Source organism: Bos indicus x Bos taurus, chromosome 29 (assembly GCF_003369695.1).
Source record: "Bos indicus x Bos taurus breed Angus x Brahman F1 hybrid chromosome 29, Bos_hybrid_MaternalHap_v2.0, whole genome shotgun sequence".
In the NCBI taxonomy this organism is placed as follows: Eukaryota; Metazoa; Chordata; class Mammalia; order Artiodactyla; family Bovidae; genus Bos; species Bos indicus x Bos taurus.
The window spans coordinates 7,325,103-7,349,069 of NC_040104.1; the positions used below are offsets into that span (position 1 = coordinate 7,325,103).

General features: G+C 61.2%; 2 protein-coding genes across 2 annotated transcripts; one reads left to right on the top strand and one right to left on the bottom strand.

The window, feature by feature from the left end:
- Positions 1-224: 224 nt before the first annotated feature.
- On the top strand, positions 225-9,154 carry RELA (RELA proto-oncogene, NF-kB subunit). Its single transcript, XM_027531201.1, has 11 exons — positions 225-590; positions 1,170-1,196; positions 1,298-1,449; positions 1,598-1,746; positions 2,632-2,723; positions 3,114-3,245; positions 4,119-4,223; positions 4,435-4,647; positions 6,757-6,837; positions 6,925-6,999; positions 7,747-9,154. Exons 1-11 carry the CDS (start codon positions 584-586, stop codon positions 8,367-8,369), a joined length of 1,656 nt encoding a protein of 551 aa, XP_027387002.1. The 5' UTR covers positions 225-583; the 3' UTR covers positions 8,370-9,154.
- Positions 9,155-11,935: 2,781 nt separating this feature from the next.
- SIPA1 (signal-induced proliferation-associated 1) lies at positions 11,936-23,670 on the bottom strand. The gene is made up of 16 exons (XM_027531199.1): positions 23,581-23,670; positions 20,420-21,191; positions 19,710-19,837; positions 19,447-19,623; positions 17,139-17,313; positions 16,345-16,448; positions 15,960-16,117; positions 15,264-15,873; positions 14,705-14,979; positions 13,468-13,686; positions 13,254-13,365; positions 13,051-13,159; positions 12,853-12,954; positions 12,690-12,744; positions 12,424-12,502; positions 11,936-12,319 (listed from the first exon to the last, which is right to left on the bottom strand). The coding sequence occupies exons 2-16, from the start codon at positions 21,093-21,095 to the stop codon at positions 12,173-12,175; spliced, it is 3,126 nt and encodes a 1,041-aa protein (XP_027387000.1). The 5' UTR covers positions 21,096-21,191; positions 23,581-23,670; the 3' UTR covers positions 11,936-12,172.
- Between the last annotated feature and the right edge of the window lie 297 nt (positions 23,671-23,967).

Below are 23,967 nucleotides of genomic sequence, written 5' to 3' on the forward strand. Positions count from 1 at the left end.
CGTGAAGAGTTGAGCCACCTGGCCTTTGCGGGCGAAGCAGGCCGGAGCCTTTCCCTGCGCGGGGCGGGCGGTCAAAGCCCGGCAGCCCTAGCTTGGCTCCAGACCGGCTCGGGGTGACATCACCAAACTCCTCCGATCGGCGGGAGGAGGCCCCCGAAATCCCCTAAAAACATAGTGAGTAATCGCAGGCCCCGCCCTCCAGGCGGGGCCCAGACTCGGGAGCGAGCCGAGCTGCCCCGCCAGCCCCCGGAGCGGCCTCCAGGCGAGCTGCCTGTCGGTGCCCGGCGTGGCGCGCACTAGCTCCGGGTCGCCGGCAGCGGCGGCGCAAGCAGGCTGTCCACCCTGCACGCGGCCTATCTGTCCTCCGCGCGGCGCGCGTTCGCCCCTGAATCTCTCCCAGTGGCGGCGGCACCCGCGGCGCAGACGAGGGCGACGGAGACGCATTGCGCAGGCGCGGTCGGATTCCCGGCAGTGACGCGGCGGCGGGCGCGCGCGGCGCATTTCCGCCTCTGGCGAATGGCTCGACAGTAGCGCGCGCCGCGGGCCCAGCTGCGACCCCGGCCCCGCCCCCGGGACCCCGGCCATGGACGGTGAGGGCGCCCCCCTGACCCCGCGGGATGGCGGCGCTGGGGCCGCGGGGACCGCGGCGGGAGGCCCCTCTCCGCCTTCTGACCCTTCGTACGCCGATGGGCGCTGCGCAGGGAGCGGCCGGCCGGATGGTGGCGCGGGGCGGGGCGGGCATCGGGGGGTCTGACTCAGTTTCCCCCTGGGTGTGGGGTGTTGGGGGGAGCGTTGACTCAGTTTCCCCCCGGGACCCGGGGTGGGGGGGCTTGGGCAGTTCCAACTTAGTTTCCTTGTTAGAGGAGAATGTATCTGACTCAGTTTCCTCTAGGGATAGTGGGGGTGCCCTCCCTTAGTGTAACTTAAAACAGAAAAGGCCGTGACTCAGTTTCCCCTGGTGGAGGGAGGCGGCCATCCCTGGTTTCCTTCAGGAAAAGGGTGCTTCTGGCTCCATTACCCACGCCCCTAGTTTCCCTGAAGGTTCCAGGTAGCAGGCCCTGACTGTCCCAGAGAAGGAGCCTGGCTCCCTCTCACCTCAGGGAAGCGGGCCTTCCCTGATGAGGACAGGATGTGGGCTCCTGCTGACCCTTGTCTCCCTCTCCTTTCAGACCTCTTCCCCCTCATCTTCCCTGCAGGTAAGTGGACCATCCTTTCTCAGTGGGTCGGGAGGAGCTCCCCAAGGTCAGGAGCGATGGGGTCAGCCGGCTGATGGGCCTGGCCCGCATGTCCCCTGCAGAGCCGGCGCAGGCCTCTGGCCCCTATGTGGAGATCATCGAGCAGCCCAAGCAGCGGGGCATGCGCTTCCGCTACAAGTGTGAGGGCCGCTCAGCTGGCAGCATCCCTGGAGAGAGGAGCACGGACACCACCAAGACCCACCCCACTATCAAGGTCAGCAGAGCCCCAGGGCGGGGGACCCAGAGTCAATAAGGCTGGGACTTGCTTTCAGCCCCCACCCCACCCCCCCATCCCGAAATCTGTGTCTGGGAGTTGGGTCTGGAATTCCAGCCCTCTAGGGTGCTCTCTGTACTTTGGACAGATCAATGGCTACACTGGGCCAGGGACAGTCCGCATCTCCCTGGTCACCAAGGACCCCCCTCACCGGCCTCACCCCCACGAGCTAGTGGGGAAAGACTGCCGGGATGGCTTCTATGAGGCTGAGCTCTGCCCGGACCGCTGCATCCACAGGTGAGCTTCTTAGGGGTGGCAGGGGGTGGTGGAAGGTGGTGATGAGATGGGAATCGGAAAAGCAGGCAGTTATATTGCTGTTACAATGTTAATCGTTTCTGGACAGAGGGCAGAATTCCTCACTGCTTGCTCCCTCTCCAGCCTTGAAAGCTGATTCTTTTGTTTTGAAATTGTGTGTCTCCTCTCTCTAGTGGATAGGAGGAGCTCCATGTGAGCTCTGTGGCAAAGGTGTGGGTCCCTAATCACCTCTGAACCCCTGACTCCTGTGGCTGGAGTGTCACATCTCTTCTAGTCAGAATGAAAGCCATTGAACCAACGGTCTTCCCTGAAGCTTATGTACTGGTTGACAGAGGCAGACCGTAAATAAATGTACAAATAACTGAACAAGATATTGTTAGAAAGTCATCATTTCAGTGATGAAAATGAAGCAGTAACAGATTGGAAGAATAGCCTGAGGGGGGGGAGGTGAAGGAGCTGGTCCCATTCCTTTGCACTGGGAGGTCAGAAAGGCTTCTTGAAAGTAAGACCTAAATGTGAGAAAGTAGAGAAGCACAGAAGGGACATGCCCAGCAGAATGAACAGGTGCAAAAGGCTTTGAAATACGAACGAGTGTCATGTCTTTGGAGGGGGTAAGAGAAAGCCCTGGGGCAGAGGGTAGGGAGCTGGCAGGGACTGTGGCTGGGGCCAGGTGGCAGGGCACAGGGCCTTGTCAGCCAAAGTAAGGAGTGGCTTTCACCGTGGCACAGTTGGGTGGGGTGGCATTCAAGGGGGTTAAGAATGGAATGATCACCTGGTGAGTGGGTGGGGGATAAGGGGCAGAATGGGCAAGGCAGGAGGGCCCAGGCTCTGCTGGAGACAGTGGAGCTTATGCCTGGGGGGCCTCAGCTTTCAGAACCTGGGGATCCAGTGTGTAAAGAAGCGGGACCTGGAGCAGGCCATCAGCCAGCGCATCCAGACCAACAACAACCCCTTCCAAGGTGAGGGCGGCGACGGCGGAGGCCTGGGCCTGCCTGGAGCACCTCCAGCTGCTGTACGCTTCTGAGGCCACCTTCCCCTCACGTGTCCCTCACCGGCCAAGACGCGGTGCCCGTTCAGTACATACACCCGTTCAGTACATTTTACCATTGGAGAAACAGACAGAGAGCGGGGACGTAGGGGACAGGACATCCAGGGTCACAGGTGGAGTCAGTGATGGGTGTAGAACCTTCCCACTGCCCTCCTCTAGGACTCCTGCTATTTCACACACCTTCCAACAGCCCTCCCAGCCCAGAGCTACCCGCACACCCCGCTCCACCCCAGCTCCATCCCCGGCCCCGGCCCCGGCTCTCCTGACCATCGGCTCTCCTGACCATCGATTTTTCTGACAGTTCCCATAGAAGAGCAGCGCGGGGACTACGACCTGAATGCCGTCCGGCTCTGCTTCCAGGTGACAGTGCGGGACCCGGCAGGCAGGCCCCTCCGCCTGGCGCCTGTCCTCTCTCACCCCATCTTTGACAACCGTGAGTGGTCAGGGAGCCGCAGGAGGGGGAGAGGGGTGGGCCTGTGAGGAGGAAGGGAGAGGTGGGGAGGCGTGACCTCCAAGAGTCGCTCTGACTTCATCCAGTCATCCAGCACATCAGTTATCCCCTCTGTGCCCAGCGCTGTGCTGCCCAAAAAGACGAGGCAAAGGAGACGCAGAGCTGCCCTTGAGGTGCAGCGTCCAGGCTGGCAGGGAGTCAGATGGGAGACAGGCATTTCCAGCCCATGACGAGAGGTTGGTGTGCCCAGAACTGTACTGATGACTCCAGGAAATGAACTTCCAGGAACGAGATAATGTTAGAAACTAAGAATTCAATGAGGAAAGCTCACAGGAAGTTTACAGATGGATTGGGCTGACATTGGTCAACTGCAGTTTTAAAGTAGCCAGTAGGATACGTGAAAATAAAAAGGCTTTGGAGCCCCAAGGCCGGAAAACCAGGATGAACCAGTGTGTGGGGGTTGGGGGGCTCAGGAGGGAAGGATTCATTGCCAAGGCGGGTATGAATGGGTCTTGAATACTGCTTGGGTCAGGTGGAGAAACAGCAGTTGTGATCGCTTTGGTTCTCATAGGACTGTATGCTTCGTGAGGGCAGAGATGTTTACCTTTTGTGTGTGGTTATGTTCTTCAGGCCTAGAGCAGAGCTGGGCACGGAATAGGTACCGGTAGATAAAGAGTTGCTGAATTGGTTGGTGTGAGGCGCCAATGGAAATGGTTGAACCTTGGCTGCAGAGGTGTAGTCAGCAAACTCTGGACAACCTTGACCCTAGGCTGGGCAGGAGCCTTCTTTTCCTGCAGGTCAGCCCGGGAGAACGCTGGTGATTTAGAGATTCCTTCCTTATTCCCACACCCTCAGGCGCCCCCAACACCGCCGAGCTCAAGATCTGCCGGGTGAATCGGAACTCTGGGAGCTGCCTCGGCGGGGATGAGATCTTCCTGCTGTGTGACAAGGTGCAGAAAGGTACACAGCCAGAACGAGGGCTGGACCCAGGAGCAGGAGGCGAGGGGCAAGGCTAAGCAGACACACTAAGTATTAGGGAGCTGGTTTATGCACTGTCCCCAACTCCTTGGGGACAGCAGGGCCATGCATCTCTAGAGGCAAGTATCGGCAACTGCAGGGGGCGGTGGGCTGGGGGAGCTGAGCACCCATGCGGCCGCCCTGTCTCCTGCAGAGGACATCGAGGTGTATTTCACGGGACCAGGCTGGGAGGCCCGAGGCTCTTTTTCACAAGCTGACGTGCACCGGCAAGTGGCCATCGTGTTCCGGACGCCGCCCTACGCGGACCCCGGCCTGCAGGCCCCTGTGCGCGTCTCCATGCAGCTGCGGCGGCCTTCCGATCGGGAGCTCAGTGAGCCCATGGAATTCCAGTACTTGCCAGACACAGGTACCCAGCTGGGCAGGGCAGCAGTAGGGCTGTGGGTTCCAGCCAGTGGGAGTGAGGCTGGGCTGGATGCCACAGCTGTAGGTGAAGGTCAGAAGCTGGGGTTGGGCAGAGATTTCCATAATAATCAGAGTCTTCTCACCTCATTTAATAGTGATGCCCAAGACTTACTGAGCTCTTGTGACGTGTGGCCCTATTCCAGGCATATCAGTGAATTACCTGATTTTATTCTCTCATGAACCTTTTGAGGTGGGAGATAGCATCTAACTTGCCTGAGGTCACATAGCTAGTGAGTTATAGACCCAGACCTCATTTGAACCCAGGCCGTCTGGCTCCAGGGACCTGTTGCCGCACTGTATCTGTACTTATCACCACCACACAGCCATGGTGTGGTCAGGGCTTTCGGGCATCTGCTCAAATAGGAACAGCCAAAATGATCCTTTATCTGAAGCCTGTCATCCAGCCTGAAAGTGTGTCCTGCCCTGGGACCTGTCTAACAGTCTGGAAAACAAGGCCTGAAACGGCCATCAGTTCATTCCACCAGATGAGGACTGAGTGTCCACTTGGCACCAGGCTCTGCGCCAGGTATTCTCAATCCAAAGATGGATAAGACACGTTCCCTGCCCTTTGGGAGCTCGGTCACATGAGGAAGAGACACATGCAAAGCAGAGCCTACGTCACAGAATGACGAAGCAGCGAGGTGTGTGCAGAATACTGTGGGAACTGGAACCGGCTGCGTGGAGGAGGTAGCATTTAGGTTGGAGAAAGACCCAGAAGCGCATTCTCTAGGCGGGTGGAGTGGAAGGGCAGGGAGCGGGCACAGCACGTTTGGGGACAGCTTTGTGGCAGGAGTTCACATCGTCGGGCAGTGAGCAGGCCCCGGCAGAAGGACCTTGAAGGCTGGACTCGCGTTCATCTGGGGTCACATCCTAAGGCCTTGGGAGCCACCAAAGGTTTCTGAACAGAGAACTGATGTGAGCAGGTCTGGAAGCAGCCGGCAGAGGATCTGAGACGCGGGACACAAGGTGGGGAGGTTTTGGAAGATGTTCCAGTCGTTCCGGGAGAGAGGGTGCTGTATGAACCTCACAGACGGAACGCACGAGACCGTCTCACCCACCGCTGGCCTCCTCCGAGACCCTGAGCCCTACAGGCCCTGTGTGTCCTCCTGGGGACCTGTGCTCTAGCTGCTGCCTCTGCTCGGAATGCTTGGCCCCCAGATCTTCACGTGGTGGGCTCACACCAGTGCTTCCCTGGACCCCTAAACTAGATTCCTTGACCTTACTTGGGTGCTGTTACGTCACCCTGGGCCGCCACCTCAGAGCTCCTGTCACTTGTGTCAGTGCCCCTCTGTCACTTGGATGTCACAGCTTTGGCGAAGAGGAACCTTGTCTGCTTACTCAGGGCCATACTTCCCGTGGCTCGAATGGAGCCTGGCACGCAAGTGCTTGGTGAATGTGTGTCTAGAGGGTGAATGGTGGGGTGTGAGAAAGAGGAAGCTGCTGAGGATGTGTCCAAGGTTTGGGAACAGGGCAAAAGAGGTAGGGCGGGAACACCGAAGGGGAGAGAACCAGGGTCAGGTGTTTGAGGTGAGACGGTGAGGTTCGCTTTGGGCTCTTGATGTTGAGTGCTTTGGGCTTATCCAAGTGCTACAGTAGTTAGAGAGTTTGGAAAGCTCCAGACTAAACTTGGAAACCATCAGACAGAAGGTTAAGAGTCTGTTGAAGTCTTAAGCCAGCCTGTCGTGCCCGGGCTGCCCCAGAGCGCAGAGCGCACAGCACCAGGCCTGGTCAGGGCTGGACAGGAGCAGGGCCGTCAGTGGTGCAGGTGAGAGAAGCCTGAGGGGGGCCCTGCGACGGCTCCTGGCCCCTGACTTGGGGTCACCTGTGTCGCCTTTGGAGGGCAGATTCAGCTAACGGAGGTCTCCTCAAAAAAGTCATGGCGTTCTTTTAATTGTGGAGTGTCACAGAGTTGTGCTGCTCTTCTCATTGGCTGAGATTTAGAGAAAGGGTCTTGGAAAAGCTTGTCCTCTCGCCTACCTCCCGAGGGTCCTTTGGGAACTTTGGGGGTCCTACTGGTACAAGCAGGACCCACTTCCCTCCGTTACTTTCTCAGACGATCGTCACCGGATTGAGGAGAAGCGCAAAAGGACGTACGAGACCTTCAAGAGCATCATGAAAAAGAGCCCTTTCAATGGTAAGAGGGGGCGGCGGGAGAATCAGAGAGCAGTGGGTAGGGAGGGGACCCTAGACACCAAGAACTGACCTAGCCTTCACCCCACAGGACCCACCGACCCCCGGCCTCCAACCCGGCGCATCGCTGTGCCTAACCGCGGCTCAGCCTCCATCCCCAAGCCAGGTGAGGATTTCCTTTAGGTCATCACACCGGAACTGTAGGCTCAAATCTGTTCCACCATGGCTTCGACACCTCTTGGAGGGAGTCGAGCAGTCTCACCAGCAGGTGTCTGAAACCTGCACTCTGTTGGGCTCCTGTTTCTCAGGGCCTGAGCCTTGGTGGCCTAAAATCAGAGCCAGCTGGGAAGCAGTGAAGATGCTGATTCCCGGGCCCCTTACAGACCTGGGGAATCAGAGGCTTGGGAGGTGTGTCCCAGGAACCAGCACCCTCCTGGGGATGAGAACCCCTGTGGTGTCGGTTAAACCCACATTGAATGCCTTGAGATGCAGAAGTTTCAAAAATGCAGTCTCTGCTCTCAGTTCTCCATTGAAGTGGGGCAACCAAACAGTCCCCTCTGAAGTAGCAAAACAGCAACCTGTAATGCATGTGCTGCTATGTCTCAGAGGAGGAGGAAGAGGCACTGCTCCCTGCTGGCTGCTCGGGCACAAGGTTGTGCCCGTTCTGAAAGCATCCTTTCCTCTGAAGGCTGTGAGAGCTTTGTGGGCCGGGGTAGACAGGCAGGGCTCCACGGAGGTGAGCCTGGAACTGGGCCCTACAGGGGAGGCCAGATTGGCTAAGAAGAGGGAGTAGGTTGCCGGCGGTGACACCACAGGGAAGGGCTGAGCCTCAGCACTCAAGGCAGCGGCTGGGGCACAGAGGATGGGGGGCGAGGCTTTCTCTGACCCCTGCCTCTCTGTTTCTCTTCTCCAGCTCCCCAGCCCTATTCCTTTACGCCATCTCTCAGCACCATCAACTTTGAGGAGTTTTCCCCCATGGTCTTTCCTTCTGGGCAGATCCCAAGCCAGACCTCGGCCTTGGCACCAGCCCCCACCCCGGTCCTGACCCAGACCCAAGTCCTGGCCCCAGCCCCGGCCCCAGCCCCAGGCATGGCATCAACCCTGGCCCAGGCCCTAGCCCCAGGCCTGGCTCAGGCTGTGACCCCGCCTGCCCCCAGGACCAACCAGACCGGGGAAGGGACACTGACAGAGGCCCTGCTGCAGCTGCAGTTTGATACCGATGAAGACCTGGGGGCTCTGCTTGGCAACAACACTGACCCTGCCGTGTTCACAGACCTGGCATCTGTCGACAACTCTGAGTTTCAGCAGTTGCTGAACCAGGGTGTACCCATGGGCCCCCACACAGCTGAGCCCATGCTGATGGAGTACCCTGAGGCTATAACTCGCCTGGTGACAGGGTCCCAAAGGCCCCCTGACCCAGCTCCCACTCCCCTGGGGCCCCCTGGGCTCACCAATGGCCTCCTCTCGGGGGATGAAGACTTCTCCTCCATCGCGGATGTGGACTTCTCAGCCCTTCTGAGTCAGATCAGCTCCTAAAGGGGTGACACCCGCCCTGCCCAGCGCAGTGGGTTAGCAAGGGATTGAAGCCCTCCCAAAGCACACACTGATGGATTCTGGGAGGGTGGGCTCCAGTTGCCCCCAGCTGCCTTGGGTGATGTCTTCCTGGGGAGGGGGGGTGCATTTTATTCTTTTATTCGCAGTATCTCTCTCTCTTTTTGGAGGTGCTTAGGCAGAAGCATTAACTTCTCTGGAAAGGGGAGAGCTGGGAAGAGCTCTTCCATCCCTTATCCTGATGTTCGGCTCCAGGCTCTACAGAAAATTCTGGGGTCCCCCAACCTCACCCTTCAGCATCTAGTACTCTCCTAGAGAGATGGGCAGGCTGGAGCTATGGCCTTGGAGGCCACAAAGCCTTATTACAAGTGTCTTCCTCAAATCATAGATTCATTTATACCTTCAGGCAAAATAATCCCCGTTATGCGCCCCTCTCTGGTGCGGCATTCTTTGTGCCTAACTACCAGCCTTTGAGGGCCTGGCCTTCCCCGCCCGCGGAGGTCTCTGCCAGCTCTTCCCTTGCTGGGCTGTGGTTGGAGGGGACTGGTGGGGCAGTATTGGCCTTCTCCAGGATCCAGGGAGGTTCTCTGAGACTGCTCTGTTCTCCTTTTCTCAAGTGCCTTAATGGTAGGGCAAGCTGTTCAGAGTCGGGGAGAGCAGGCTGGCTGCTCTCCAGTCAAGAGGCTCAGTTTTTACTGAAGAATCAAACCATTTATAGACTATTGCTTTTTCTACTCTGAACTAATAAATTTGTTGCCATGCTGGCTAGAGATTTGTCTTCTTTGAGCACACTCTTTCCTGGTCATTTCAGGCTGGATGTTGGTGATACAGAGTTGGAGGGACACGTTTGAGAATACATTGCCACTGGGGAGCTTGCAGTCCACGGACACCTGTGGACACTCCTAGCTACCAGCCAGTGAATGAAAGCAGGCGGCTGTGTGGGGGCGAGGGGAAGTCCTAGCCTAGCGAGAGCCCGGTTGTACCCAGGAGTTGTGGGGATGGAGCATTTTCAGGAAGGGCTTCACAAAGGCCATGCTAGCTTCAGGTCTATACAGAGGGGCTAGCCAGCATTTATAGGTAAGCGGGGTAAGAGACGATGTTGGAAAGATTCGATGGGTCAGTCTGTAAAAGATGAAGAGGCTCGGCTAAGAGGTTTGGATTTCATCTCTTAAGTGGTTGGGGAGGGAGGTGCCAGGTGAAGGTCTGTCCTTTCATACCCTGCCCTGGGAGGACCAAGGAAATCTTAAATCCGAAGCCGTCTCCTCTCCACCACCGCGCACGGCCCAGGAGTCCTGAACAAAAACCAAGCCATGGCCCAAGGGCTAGGGCCGGACATCCTTCCGTTTTGTCCCGACGCACGCGCAGTAAAGCAGTCAGCCACCGGCCCTAGATAAGCGAGGGCCTGCCTTCCCGAGTGCGCAAGCGCACAGATAGCTTTCTACAACGGGGCGGCCAGGCAGTGCGCTTCGGAAAAAGCCCATCCTGAGGCCAATGGCGTTGCAGGGTTGCGGGAGGGTGAAGGCAGGAGCACTCAGGTATCAGTGAGACGTTGCTGCAAATCTAGCGAGTCCCCTGGGAACACAGGAGGCCCAGGGTGCAGGTTCCGATGGCGTCTACGAGAAAAGATGCCAGCTGGCGGCGGAATGTTGGGGAACCGGAAAGCATCTAGCGACTCGTGCTGCTCTGCGGCGTTTCTGTCGGGGGGCGGGGTCTGAAGCAGGTGTGCCACCCTGGGGCCTGGCCCAGCCGTACGAACGCCCGAGGGGCGGGACCCAAGAGCCGTGGCCGGGTCAGGACCCCGGCCGGAGTGCGTGCGGAGGTGAGGTTTGCAGCTGCTGCGCTGCGGGCGGGGCCAGGGCGAGCGCCGGGAAGGACCTGGCGGGGTGGTAAAACTCCTCACCGGAGTAAACTGATGGCCGAAACTGTCCGCAGTGTCGCCAACCTGAGCCCCGGAGGGAATTAGTGAGTTTGGGTCCTCCACCTCAGGCTGTGCCTCGCTCTTCTCGGCTTCCCCAGTGTCCTGAAGTGACCTCCCGCGCTCCCCCGAAAGCCCTCTCCTGGCCCTTCCCACACTCCCTGAGTGACCTCATCATGACCATGGCTCACCAGTCCAAAATCCTTGTCTCCAGCTCAGACTTCTCTCTCCTGTGCGCCCGCACTCTGGACATCTCACCCTGACATCCCTCAGGTCTTTCAAAATCTCGGTGCTCCAAGGGACCCTAGCCATCCCTGGCCTGCCCTTTCCCCGCAGTCATGGCCTTACCAGCCTCCAGGGCTCCTGTCGGAAACCTGGCCACCACCGTGGATTCTGCACCTTCTCCCCTAGCAACTTGAGTTCACTTCCTCACTTGGTCCTGGCAGCTGTGCCCGGTTATCCCCACCCCCACGGCCATTCCTTAGTTTAAGCAACCACCTTGCCCACTGGGGCTGCAACTACAGCCACCTCCCTGGCCATATCTTCCCTGTAGGGCTCTGACACCCACATCTCATCACCCTCCTTTTGAACATCTACCCACCACATCACCAGACCCCCGTTTTCTGCAGACTCACAGCCAGAGAGTAACCAGAGCCTTCCACCCTGCCTGTGAGGGATCCTCACTACAGTCCACCAGGTGAGAGCTGGGACCCAGTGCTGGGAACCCCAGTGCCCCCATTCACAGCCCTTTCTGATTCAGCTCCATCCTCCTCTACCCTGGATCCCTGCAAAAGCCAATTCCAGTCCAGTAGGCCCCCAACTGGTCCTACCCAGGATACCCTTGACTTCTCTATCCTGTGAACAGGACAGTAAACCTCTGCAACTCACATTACCTCCTCCTGATCCCAACCCTGTTTCTCATAGCCTGGCTCATCCTGCCAAAGCCTAAGTCGGTGGCTTGGGTCTCAGCAGGGCTGGACAAGGCATGTGATGCTGGGCAAGTCAGTGCCCTGTCTGGGCCTCAGGTCCTGAAAACAAAGAGTTTAGACACAATCCAAATTTGGACCCGCTAATGGACCTGCTACTCATGGGAAAGAGCCCAGCCTGGTGAGGAACAAGGGGTCAGACGCTGGTGAGGAGGAAAGTGAGTTGGAGACATGGAAACATCTCCCAGGCAGCTAAGGCAGAGAAGCTCCTACCTCTGGAACTGGGCCCTGCAAGATCTGGCCAGGTGACAGGAGTGCCAGGCTTGGGGGCTCAGTGTCTGCAGAGAGGAGAGGACTTCCTGTACCGGGGTCAGGGCCTTTAAAGGGGGGCGTGGCCAGCACCTTCCCTCCCCTGCCCAGCAGGTCCACTCTCTGCCTCTGATCTCAGCCCCTTGGGTTTGGTTGCAGGGAAAGGGCCTGGCTCCTACAGTTAAGCAGAATCGGTACAGAGTGTGGCGACTGGCTTCCCAACAGACCAAATAAATGTTTGTGGGACAGAAAACAAGGAATGGCCTAGCCTCAGAGAACCCCCCAGTTTGTGGCAGCCCAACTCTGAACCAATGTCCCCAGGGCTTCCCTAACCAGTCCCGGGAGCTTGGCCGGAGCCTATGGGAGCAAAACCCCTTCCCCCATCACGTCGTGCACACCTGTGTAGACACAAAGAGCAGTGGCTTCTTTATTCCCTGAAGTCCCCTTTTCTCCACAGAATATTTACAAATGGGTGGGGTGAGGGCAACTGTGTCACCGAATAATGGGCCGGGGAGTGGGGCAGTGCTAAGACGCGCCTCGCGCAGGGAGAGTTCCTGAGGAGTTTGTGCGGCCCAGGGGCCCTGAGCAGCCGGGCAGTTCCAGCAAATGGGCAGCCAGGCTGAGGCCCGCCTGACAGCTCAGGCCAGGTCGGTGGCCAGGGAGCCCAGCTGCTTGGAGGCCAAGAGCAGGCGGGTGGCCGCACTCTCCGACTCGGCCTGCAGCCGCCGGTTGTTGTGCCGCAGGCTCCGCACCTCCTCCTCCAGGGCCGCCCTGTCTGCCTTCTCCTGCGGGGGCGAGAGTGGGGGGAGGCGGGAGTCAGGGTGGCTGGGCCCCCAGCCCCGCTCCCAGGGCACCCGTGAGTCCCCGCGACCCGCGGCCGCCGTGTCACCTTCTGCAGGTCGTCCTGCAGCTTCCTGAGCATGGACTCCAGGTGAGAGACCTTCTCGGACAGGCTGCTGGGTTCTGGCCTGGGGACATGGAAGTCAGGACTCAGGGGGACCGGGGCGGGGGGCAGCACCACGGGCTGGTACCCAGACCCACCCGTGTGAGAGGGGCCCAACCCCCATCTTCTGACTCAGGTGTACAGAGCTTCCCTCTACTGCGTGGGCATGAACACTGGGCACAGGGTGAGGGGTAAGTCGGTGGAAGGCTTACTCAGCATCAGACTTCGGAGTTCCCTTGGCATCTCCACTCTCGAGGATGGGCTGTCCTGTGGGAACAGAGGGACCATCCGGGCACGTAAAGGGAGAGAGCCCCACTCTGGCTCCCGCACCCCTGATTCCCACCCCCTACCCCCGGAGCACCCTGGTGGCCTCACCCTCCCGGGAGAGCGACTCCAGGATGGTGTTGCAAGTGGAGGCGATCTCCGAGATGGACTGCCACTCGTCTTCCAGGGTCTCGCTGCCCGCCTCAGACATGACTGTGGGCAGCGAGGCTGGGCTCAGCCAGAGAAGCGCAGGCCAGGCCCCTCCCACTCTGCTCCTAGACCCCCACACCACCCTTGCTCCAGACTCACTTTTGCTGATAGAGTTCCTCAGAGACAAGGTTCGTGGCAAAAAGGAGGCCCTCAGCTCGGGGGCCGGTTCGTCCTTGTCCTCAAAGCCACCGGGGCTGCCTGGCCCATCCTGGGGGGCGGAAGTGGGTATAGATGGGGGATGCCCATCATGACCACTGTGCCCACCCCTGCTTGTGGGGCTCCAGAGCCTTGCTTCTGCTCACCTGAGTCAGGGGTGTCTCCCTACCCTCACTGGGTGCTGCCGGCTTGGCTGTGGTGGCGAGGAGGAGGTCTGGGGTGGTGTTGGGCAGGACTGGGGCCTCATCAGACAGGGAGCTGCGAGGGCAGGGACGGCTCAGCACTGGGAGCTGTGCCCGCCTGTGGCCCCTGCTTGCAGAGGCCTCCTGGGGTGCAGGAGAGGGGAGGCCGAGGGGGTACCTGCTGGGTGACGGCGGGTTCTGGCTGTGCAGGAACTCGGTCCTCTCCTCCACCAGGTCCCCAGGCCCTGGAGGACCACCGCTGTCATTCAGGCACACTTGCAGCAGCTGCTTCGTGTCGGGCAGTAGGGCCTCGGCGGGGGCCTCATCCTGCACCGGCTCTGCAGCCCCCCGCCGGCTAGGCTCCTGCAGAGACAGTGTGTACAGCTCCGAGAAGCTCCTGCAGGGGGGAAGAGGGGGTCAGGCGGAGTGTCCAGCACCACCAGCCCCACTCCCAGCTGTGCCGGAGGCTCGCTTCCAGGAGGAGAGCACGCCCAGCTGCCTAACAACAGTGAAAGAAGCCTGCCTGGCTGCTGGCCATTGTTCCCGCGGGCATGTGTGTGCGTGTGTGCTCAGTCACTTCAGTCATGTCTGCCTCTTTGTGACCCCATGGGCTGTAGCCCACCAGGCTCCTCTGTCGATGGGACCTCAGTTCAAATCACAGGGCTGCCCGCGTGTATCCTGAGCAAATCACTCTGTATGTCAACTTCTCCAACTGCGAAATGGAGATGATTCTACTGATCTCCTGGCTTGCTGTGAAGGTTTAAATAACGTGGGAAAACCACTCAGCGTAGAGATCCACAAAGTACTGCCTGGGCACAAATCCAGCCTCTTGGCTTTTCTTCTGTTTTAGCAGATGTGCCTGTTTCTGGAGTACTGAATACTAAGGATAGGTTTTTACGATCTTAAATGGTTAGGGAAAAAAAAAACACAAAAAGAATGTATCAATGGCATGTTAAAGTCATATCAAATTCAAACGTCAGAGTCCACACTCATCATTTACGTGACATCTGTGGATGCTTCTGAGCACCTGTGAGAGAGTTGAGCACCTGCAGCAGGGACCAGATAGCCCAGAAAACCTGAAATATTTTCCGTCTCTCTCTTTACAGGAGAAGCCAGCATGTCTCTACTTTAAAGTAGCAGGTAGTCAGTCAATAGTATGTGTGAGGGTGTCTTTGAGAAAGCTAGGCGGGGCTGCAGTACGATCTTTCCCGCAGTGAAGACAGTGCTTAGTTGGCTTCCTTCTACCCATAAGGAACGTGCCGTTCAGAGAAATTAAATAAGGGACGTGGGGTTCTCTAAGGGAAAAGCCTCCACGCAAGGTTCCTGTCGCCAGTGGGACACAGTAAGCATAAGCTAAGCAACGCGGTGGCCAAGCTGCCCGGTCCTCCCACCGCCCTGAGTCCCGGCACCCTGACCTGCGGGGCCGGCCGCTGTCGTCGGGGGGCAGGACGGTGACGCAGACCTTGGGCGCCGAGCGCAGCAGCTGGGCAGCGGCCTCGGGGCCGAGGCTGGGTACCGTCTGGCCGCACACGCGCAGCAGGCGCGCCCCAGGCCGCAGCCCCGTTGTCTCGGCGAACGTGAAGCGCTCCACGTGCGTGATGAAGCCGGCGGCGTCCACCTCGAAGCCCAGGCGGCCTTGGCCGTCGCGGGGCAGCGCCAGCTCACGGGTCTCGCAGCCCCGACTCACCAGCTGGGGCGGGGCGGGGCGTGAGCGGCGCTGCGCGCGGCCCCAGCGCCAGCCCCGGGACGTCCCAGGTCACACGGACCCTTTCCCACCCCCACCCCCAGGGAAGGGCATTAGCAACCACCCCGCGGAAGAGGGCTTGGGGACCCCCAGTTCCGGCTCTGCCAGGCTCCCGGACTGGGTGTGCCCCCGCCACTCTGACTCTCCCTTTCGCAGGAGAGGCGGCGGAAACGAGGGGTCCCAAAGCAGGCTCCTCCCTGCCGTGCCCCAAACTTAATCCCGCGCCTCACCTGCAGGCGCGCCACGACCTCGCCAACGGCTTGGCCAGGGGGCCCGTCGAACCGCAGCGTGATCGCCTCCCCGCGGCCGTAGTACAGGTCAAGCCGCTGCTCGGAGAAGGTCCAGGCCAGCACGTCGCGACAGGAGCAGTTGAAGACTACCCGGCCATCGCGCGGCGCCACCAACACCAGCGCCTCGGCCGAGATGCCCAGCAGGCAGGGCACCTCGGCGCCATCGGAACTGCCTGCCTCGGCTCCGGCCGCGCCCCGCGCCCCAGGCGCCGCGCGCACGCCCCACACCAGCGCGCCTGCCGCCTGCAGCTCAGCGCCTGGGCCCCGGGGGGCTGCCCGCCGTCTCCCGCCCAGGGAAGGCAGGCCAAAGCGCGACGCAGAGTCCAGCGATGTGGTGGTCACCTCGTTGGTGGCCAGGTCCTGCAGGTACTGCTGGCGTGTGCGCGTGGCCATGGCGTGGAACTGGCGTGCGTGGCCCGCCGCCTGTTCGCCATTGAGCGCCTTGGCCAGCAGGAGGGCCCGGAAGTCAGCGTTGGCCGCGAAGGGACCTCCGCCAGGCGGCAGAGCTGGCCCGAAGGCCGGCGTGTCCTGGGTGCGGCTCACGGCCACCCTATGGGGAGGGAGGCCGTAGTCAGGGGTAAAAGGAAGGTCCAAGAAGAGGCACCGCTGGCAGAACTGGAACCCTGGGGTGCCCACCTGTAGGAGGTGTGCGGAGTGCAGGGCGCCTCCGCCCGCACCACTAGGAATATGTGCTGGAAGTGTGAGCGGATGGTGGTGGGGCAGAAGGGCTTGCTGCCCGGTTCCTGGAACACGATGGTCACGATGTCGTTGCCGATGTGGCGCTTCCGCAGGAGCTGGGGGTTAGGAGGAGGGGAATGTGAACAGGGCTTCCCCATGTCCCTGCTCATTCAAGCCAGGCAGCGCCTGGGCACCCGTGGCCCCCACCGGCCCCCCAGTGCAGGCCTGGGGTGTCTGTCTTTGGGGAGTCACACTAGCTGGGAGGGAGAAGCTGGGGGTCAGCAGAGCTCAGGCCAAGGTCCCCGCAGCACCCCTCCCTGGTTCCCCAGAGCCCCCGTCACACCTGCTGCTGGTTATTGGGGGTGTACGGCAGCATCGTGGATACGTGGAACATGATCTCATGGTCCTGGTACGTGGTGTAGAGGGAGTGCGTGCCTGTGGAATCCGCTGTGGCCGGGGAGTTGGGGACACCGCGGGAAAGCAAGGGGAATCTGGGTGGCTTGGACCTGCCGTCCCTGCCCACAGGCTGGAGCCTCTGTCCTCCCCAGCCAGCAGGTGGACAACTCCTTCCCACCACCAGCCAAGGTCTAGGCCACGGGCTCCAAGGGCCTCAGCCTTGACTGCTCCCCTTTCCCCTCCCCGCCACCACAGGATTCAGCCTGGGGTTGGGATGCTGAAACAGAATGAAGACAGAAATGAGAAACGATCTGCTAAGAGAGGCAGGGGCGGATGTCCCAGGAGAGGACAGATGTTGGCCTAGGCACCAGCATGTGCGGAGCAGCTGAGAGAGGAAGGCAGGAGGTCACCTCCCAGGAACCCCGGGACCTTTCCAACACAACAGGCTGGGGCTGGGCTGGGGCTGTGTTTGGTGGGAGGAGGTGGTGCCCACAAACCCCCATGGCCCAGCTCCAGCAGTAGGGCACCAGGGCTTTGGGGGACAGTCCCAGCCCCTCCTCCCAGCCTTCACAACCCCCGATGCACGTCCTTAGCCTACCCGGAGAACTCTCCACCCCCGGCCCCAGCCCTAGGACAAGATGGGACAGAAAAGTGAGCAGGCAGCTAGTTCTTGGCAAGGCAGCCTGCCCTTCAGCACGGGTCTCCGCCCACCCCACCCCACCCTGACCCCCTGGGCCTCACTTTTGGTGTCCAGCTGGGCCCGGTAGCTCTCAAAGCCTTTGAGCCGCACCACGTCGCCCAGCAGGGTGAGGAACTGCATGAAGGCGGGTCCTGCCTCCTGGTTGTTGTACATCTCCTCCTCTGAGCCCTGGCCCGCCCGGCAGTACAAGATGCCCACCTTGCGCTGGAAGCTCAGCTGCAGAGGGGAGGGCACAGGCGGAAGGCTCAGGTCTCCGTCTCCCAGCAACACCCCGGGGGGCCTGGGGCATGGACGGGACACTGGCTTGGGGATCGGACTGCCTCTGCCCTCTCTAAGCCATGACCCTATCAAGTGGGTTCAGTCTCTCCTGCTCCGGGCGCTCAGGAGGGCAGAGGAGGGCAAGGTGGGAAGGAACAGAGAGGTGGCTGGTTCTCATGGGACCACAGAGGACGTGGTTCACGGAAAGGACCCTGCACAGAAGGTGCTCGATCCCAATCAGCGTCCACACAGTCATCCTCCTTAGCCCAAGGCCAGCCTGTCTTCCCCTCCCTGGAGTCCTAGGCACCTCGACCGCAGCCTCTGGAGCCCCGCACCACCTTTCACCCTCTGCTCCCAGCTCCTCTGGCTCCTTTGCATCTGGGCTTAACTGTGCACAGCTCAGGGTGCCCTGCCACCGTGCCAACGAGCCCAGGGCCCTCCAGCTCCTGCCTCCCTTCTTCACAGTAAGCCTGTCTACACTCACAGTCCCCACTTTCATCCCTCCTGACCCCTAGAGCCCCACACTTCCACCCCAACTTTTAAACCCCGAGCCCCTCTTAACAACCACAGGCATGGCCTCACCCTGGCATGCTCTCACCCTGGTTGGCACTTAGGACAACAGGAACTTCACTTGGCCTGTGACCCCAGGGACCACCCGCTTCGTGTCTGGGCCTCTTCTCCACTCCTGTTCTTTGCCCTCGGTGGCCAAAGCAGCCGTCTCCACGGACAACACCCCCATCTTGGCCTCCAGCGCAGCCCCTTTCCCAGCTGCAGCTGCATGGATGTCCTTCTAGCACCTGGCACCTCACCTCCTCCCTGTGACTCTTCCCTCCCACCCATCCTCCAGGGTCCCTGGCTCCACAAAAATACCACTCTCAGGGGCCAAGAAGGAGGGAATCTCAATACCCCCACCAGCCACTCTGTCCCTGGACTACCGCCTCTTCACCTCTGCCATCGTCACCACCAGGCCTGGCTTGGACAACTGCGACCGCCTTCAGCCTGGCCTCCAGTCCGGCCGCCACACTGCAGCCAGAGGGCTGCTTGACCTCTCAGATCTTCCACAGCTTCACAGCGCCCTCGGGACCAAAGGCCAGCCTTTGCCACCCTGTCCCCACTAGCCCCACTCCAGCCACGCTGAACTGCCCACAGGGTCCTGATGCAACAGTTCTTAGTCTCTAAGCTTCACCCACGTTGTTCCTTCTGCCCAGAACATGCCTGCCCTTCCTGGTTTGAGCTCTTGCATTTCCTCCATGATGCTAACCTCCTGGCCAAGGAAGGTCATCAGCCCCACACTGGTGCCCCACAGAGCCCTCAGCATCCCCCTTTCACTATTATCTTACTCATCATTATCCATGATTCTCTGTGGGTCTCTCCCCCACCTGGCTGTGAGCTACTTGAGGACAGAACCTGGTCTAGACAAGTCTCCAGCATCCAGTCTGGAGCCTGGTACCAAGGGATGAGGAAATGTTTGTTGAGTGACTGACTGAATGACCAAGGAGGAAAGTCAGGGCCAGTGGGTAGTAACTTTTGGCACAGGGGAGGGAAGGACTTCCAGCTGGCTTGGGTGGGCCCACAGTGGAAGGAGCAAGCAACCCAAACTAGCAGGAGACCCAGCAGGGCCTTGCAGGGCAAACTGCCAAAGAATGAGAGGGACTTGCAAGAAGAGGGAGTGGCGATCAGACAGTGCTCCTCAGCTGACAGGCACATGGGAATTATCTCGGGATCTCTTCACGTGCAGGGCCTGAGTCAGTAGGTCTGGGTTAGGACCCAGAACCTGCCTTTCTAACAAGCCCCCAGGTGATGTGGATGCTGCTGTTCTTGAGAGGCAAGGTTCCAGATGACCTCTCATGCCCTCCTTTTGAAAAGCTAGCTCTTCTGGGGTCCCTGTCCAGCTCAAGATCAGGGTCAAGGCTGGGTGGCTGGGAGCTGGGCAGACTTGATTCAGACTAGGTTGAGCTCTAGGACGAGGGTGTGCCCTGCCCACTCACCACTTGCTCGTCCAGCGTGAGGTCAAGGCTGGGTGGCTGGGAGCTGGGCAGACTGGGTTCAGACCAGGTCTAGCTCTAGGACAGGAGTGCCCTGCCCACTCACCACTTGCTCGTCCAGCGTGAGCAGCGTGCGAGGCACCTTGGGTGAAGCTGAGCCCAGGCGCAGGCAGGTGGGGCTCAGCCGTGGGGCCACATGCTCTAGAAGCTTCCTCGGGGACAGGCCTCGGGGGGGCCCTGGTGGCAGCGCGTCCTCTGAGATGGTGCCTCGGAGGGTCCGGAGCTAAGGACAGGATGTAGGGGCACTCAGGATACATGCAGGCGGCTCCGGAGGCAGTCCGCAGCCTGGCTCCCATGACCCCGGCCCACCTGCGTGGTCCGCACGATGATGCGGTAGCTGTGCAGAGTGCCCCCTCCGCTGCTGTCCTTCTCCTCCCGCCGCAGGCTCACTGCCACCGGGCCCAGGGCCTCATCCAGGCCAAAGAAGTTCTGGTGTTCTGCCAGGAGCAGGAGGCAGATGACCAGCCTCGCCCCTCAGCAGTCCCACACTCGCTCAACCACACCCATCACCAAGTCCCCCTCCCAGGTCCCATCACACTAGCTCAGATCATCCCCTCCTCAGCCCCGCCCACCTTTTACCAAGCCAAACCCTGACTCCTGTCCGCACCTATTATATGCTTGGGCCCTAAGCCTTGCCCGTATATCTCGCCCCGGATCCAGAGGGCCATGCCTCCCTGCTCCAAAGCCTAGATAGATCCTGCATGGCCTTGCCCAGCATGCCCATATTCTTCCCCAGAATATCCGGGGCTCTCCCGTGTGAACACTGATGATGACAAAGTGCCCAGGTGCAGGGGTTCAGATTTCAGCTCCCAGCAACAGCCCTAGGAAATCCCTCCCCAGCCCAGAGGAGTACGATGAACCCAACAGAGGCAGAGGAACATGTCTGGGTGTGAGGGGAGGCCTGGCTTGGCTGCAAGGAGGTGGTTACAGCTGGGCAGCCTTGACCCAGAGACAGAGCCTGACGCTTTACATAGCCAGGGACTCGACAGAAAGGACAGCGCGCTGCAGCTGACCCTTACCTTTGCCATAGAAGTACTTGCGGTAGTAGCCGGCGCCGAGGTCTGCGTGCTCCAGGCTGTAGGCGGAGGTTCGGTTCTGCGGCTCCTCCAAGACGGACACGGCCGCGTTGGGCAGTGACGGGGGCACAGGTGGAGACACTGGTCCCCCCAGGCCCAGCTCGCCTTCGCCCCCGAGCTCGCTCACAAAGCCAGGCGCCTCGAGCAGCAAGTCCGAGCTAGCAGTCTGGTCCTGAGCCGCGGCGGGGGTCCCAGAGCTGGCCTCCGCCTGCGCCCCCGGTCCCCGGGGCCTCGGAGACCAGTCAAAGAGCAGGCTCTGCACGTCGTAGTGGGCGAAGCAGCGGGGCTCAGGCACCGGCGGGAACTCAGGCTCCGGCTCCTCCGCCGGCAGCCCCAGTAGTGCCAGCGGGTCGGAGAAGAACCGGGCCGGGGGCGCGGTGGGGCGGCTGGCCTCCTCATGGCTGTGGGCGCGGGCACGAGGGCTGGCCGGCGTCGGGGGCCGGGCCTCGCCTGCATCGCTGCCGCTGCGCACGAGCGGGCCCCGGGTCGGCCTGGGCTCGAAGGTGTGCGGCGTCAGCGGGGGCCGGGCCGGCTGGCGCAGCTTGCGGGCGAAGAGGTCATCGGTGGGCGCAGGGGCCGGGCCCCGCCGAGGGCTCCCCACGCCGCCGCCGGCCCACATGGGCGCGCCTCGGACCTGGGGACCTGGCTCTCCGGGTGCCGGGCCGCATTGGCGGGCGCGGGTGGTTGGTGCCCAGCCGGCAGGCCGGTTCCTGCCCTGAGGGAAGAGTGGGCTGCTGAGAGGGGCCTGGGGAGAAAACAGGAACCCAGCCCCCAGCCTGGTCCTCCCCACGCGGGTTGGCTTCCGGCCCCCTCCGCGACCATCAAAGCCGCTTCCGCTTTCCTGGCCACTTCCTCGTCTGCCTGGGGCTGAGGTTTCAGCCCCCTCCTCCAGCTCAGCGCAGGGCAGGGCCAGGGGCTGGGCTGTGGCTACCTTGGCCCTGAGGGTCTGGGAGCCCCGGGCCGCCCTGGGGCCGCCAGGCGTCCCCAGCTCCCACTCACACACCTTGGCTGTGATCTGGGCCCAGGGTGAGGGTCCCCACCAAGACGTGGCCCAACCAGACAGATGATTTGTCTCCGCTGGGACGGGAAACCCATGGGGCCACTAGTGTCTGGGTCCTGCCCACTTGACAAAGGGAGGACGTCCTGTCCCCAGAGACCTTCCTCCCTGCTCCTCCCACTTCCTCCAGGATCCCAGAGGAACTAAGCACCCAGCGGCTGGGTCTCAATGCCGTGGCCCTCAATGCCTCGATACCTCAAGGACGAAGGGGTTCCCAGGGGGCAGTGGCAGGTCAGCAGGGACAGCAGGAGGACTTCCTTCAGTGCAGGAAGTGGCCCCAGCTCTGGGCCCAGCCCCCTGCCCGGCCCCACATCCTGAGGAAGGTGCTGGGGTCACACCAGCTCAGTCATGGGACCTCGGTCACCCTAACCTGAAGGACAGGTCTGGGCTCACCCTCCTGCAGGCTTCTGTGGCCCTGCCTGGGGGGAAGGGAGGGAGTCTTGGTGACCAGGCCCCTCTGCTGGAACTGGGACCTATGGGGACTTCAGCCTACCTGGCCACATTGAGGCTGACAGGGCATTCTGAGCCCCACATGACAATCAAACCGAGGTCCCCATAAGGGACTGCTCTTGCCCAGAGCAACTCTGTATCAGCTAGGATCTGAACCTGGGCCTGTCAGTCTGCAGGGCCTAAGCGATGCTGTACTTCCCCACTCCGAGCTCTGTGTGAGTAGGTGTGGGGCAGGTGGGGGCTGGGCTAAGGCTTGAGTTCTCACAGGATGTATGAGTGAGACACCGAAGGCCCCAGGGACCTGCTAAGTGCGGAAACGTGTCGAGACCAGGGGCAGGTGTAAAGAAAGGGTGGTGTGAGCACGTGAGGCGGCCACCCTCAGATGAACCCAGGATGGAGTGGGTGGCTGGGGCAGGGCTGTGGGTGACCCACTCGGGGTGCAGGCACCTGCTGGCGGGTTTTCATGCGTCAGCTAGGGCTGCCTGGGGCTGGGCTGGGGGTGGGGGGGGCACACGCTCTGTACCCCTCAGCTAGAGCTCTAGAACCAAGCAAGGGCAGGCCTCCAAGAGCTCAGAGTACCTCCTCCCTTAGCTTCTTCTAGGACAAAGTTCTTGACACTGACCCTGAACCTCTGTTCTCTCATCTCCAAAATGGGGTTAATTAACCCTTCCTGTCCCTTCCCAACCCTGCCAGGAGATTGCAAGCAAAGGCAAATGAGCGAAGCTGGCCATGTGTTAAGCGTATGGTGGCAGATGCAGGCCCTGGCTCCATGGGCCAAGCTCTGGGGCCTGGGCTGTGGTGTGTGTGTGTGAAGTGTGTGTGATGGGGTGGGAGGGGACACGAGGCAGGGGTCTGTGCAGGCTCCTGCTCCGTGCAGGTCGAGCTCTGTGTATCTGTGTGAACAGCTGGGGGCTGCTTCTTGCTCTGGCCCAGCGCTGGCTGGGCTCTGGCCCTGCCTTGAGGGGTGTTCTTGGGCTCTGCCCCCCACCCAGCAGCTTCACACAGGGTCCATTGAGGCCAGGACATTCCTTGCGGCCTGTGTCACTGGCGAGGAGGGGGCCGGCCCGCTCCCACAGATCCGGAAGGCCTGGCTGCCCCAGGAGGAGGCTCTGGACGCTTCCCAGCACATCTGGAGGTCATGACCCCATTTCTACTGCCAGGGGGCGCGACAGATGTTTCCTCCCAGGCCAGGCGCGGGACTGGGGGGCGGTGTGCAAAAGCTGGGTCGGAGGCCGCCCCGGGAGAAGGGGAGCCCCAGAACAGGGGGAGCCCGGCACACAGCCAGCACACAGCCAGCAGGCAGTCGGACAGTCGCCAGCTCCTCTGAGAGGAACCGGTAACCGCCGCATCCACTCACTCACCCGCCACAGGCCGGGCCGGGCTGTCCACGCAAAGGAGGTGGGGGCGGCACCAGTCAGAGGCAGGGGACTGGACGTGCTGACTCGGGACTAGAGCCCAGCGGGAGGTGGGGAGGGTGCAGGCGGCGAACTCCGCGAGGACTCTCTACCACCCACACACCACCCTGGCTGACCGGCAGGCCACCTCCTCCCCTGTCCCGCCCGACACAGTGCCGCCGCTCCCCCGCTCCCGCCAGTACCTCTGGGGCTCCCGCCGGGCCGCGTCCTCCGGCGCTGGGGTCCCGCTGCCTGCTCTCCAGCGGCGGCTCCAGGCGCCGGCTCCGCCTGGGGGGCGGGGCCACGCCGGGGGCGGGGCCGGGAGGAGGGGCGGGGCCGGCCCGGGAGTCCTCCGCGGCGGGAAGCGCAGCGGGAGGGGACTCGAGGCCTGGCCGCGGTCAGCGCGGAGCGCCTGCCCTGAGCCAGGCCCGGCCCGGCAAGCTGTTTAACTGTGGGGCTTCCAGCCCTTGGCCGAGAAACCGGAACAAGTGTACCGGCCTTCCAAACCAACTTGGGGGCTAGACCGGGACGCCTAGTGTTGGGCTGCAGCCTGGGCACAGAGACCAAGTGCTCAGAAAATGCCACTATTC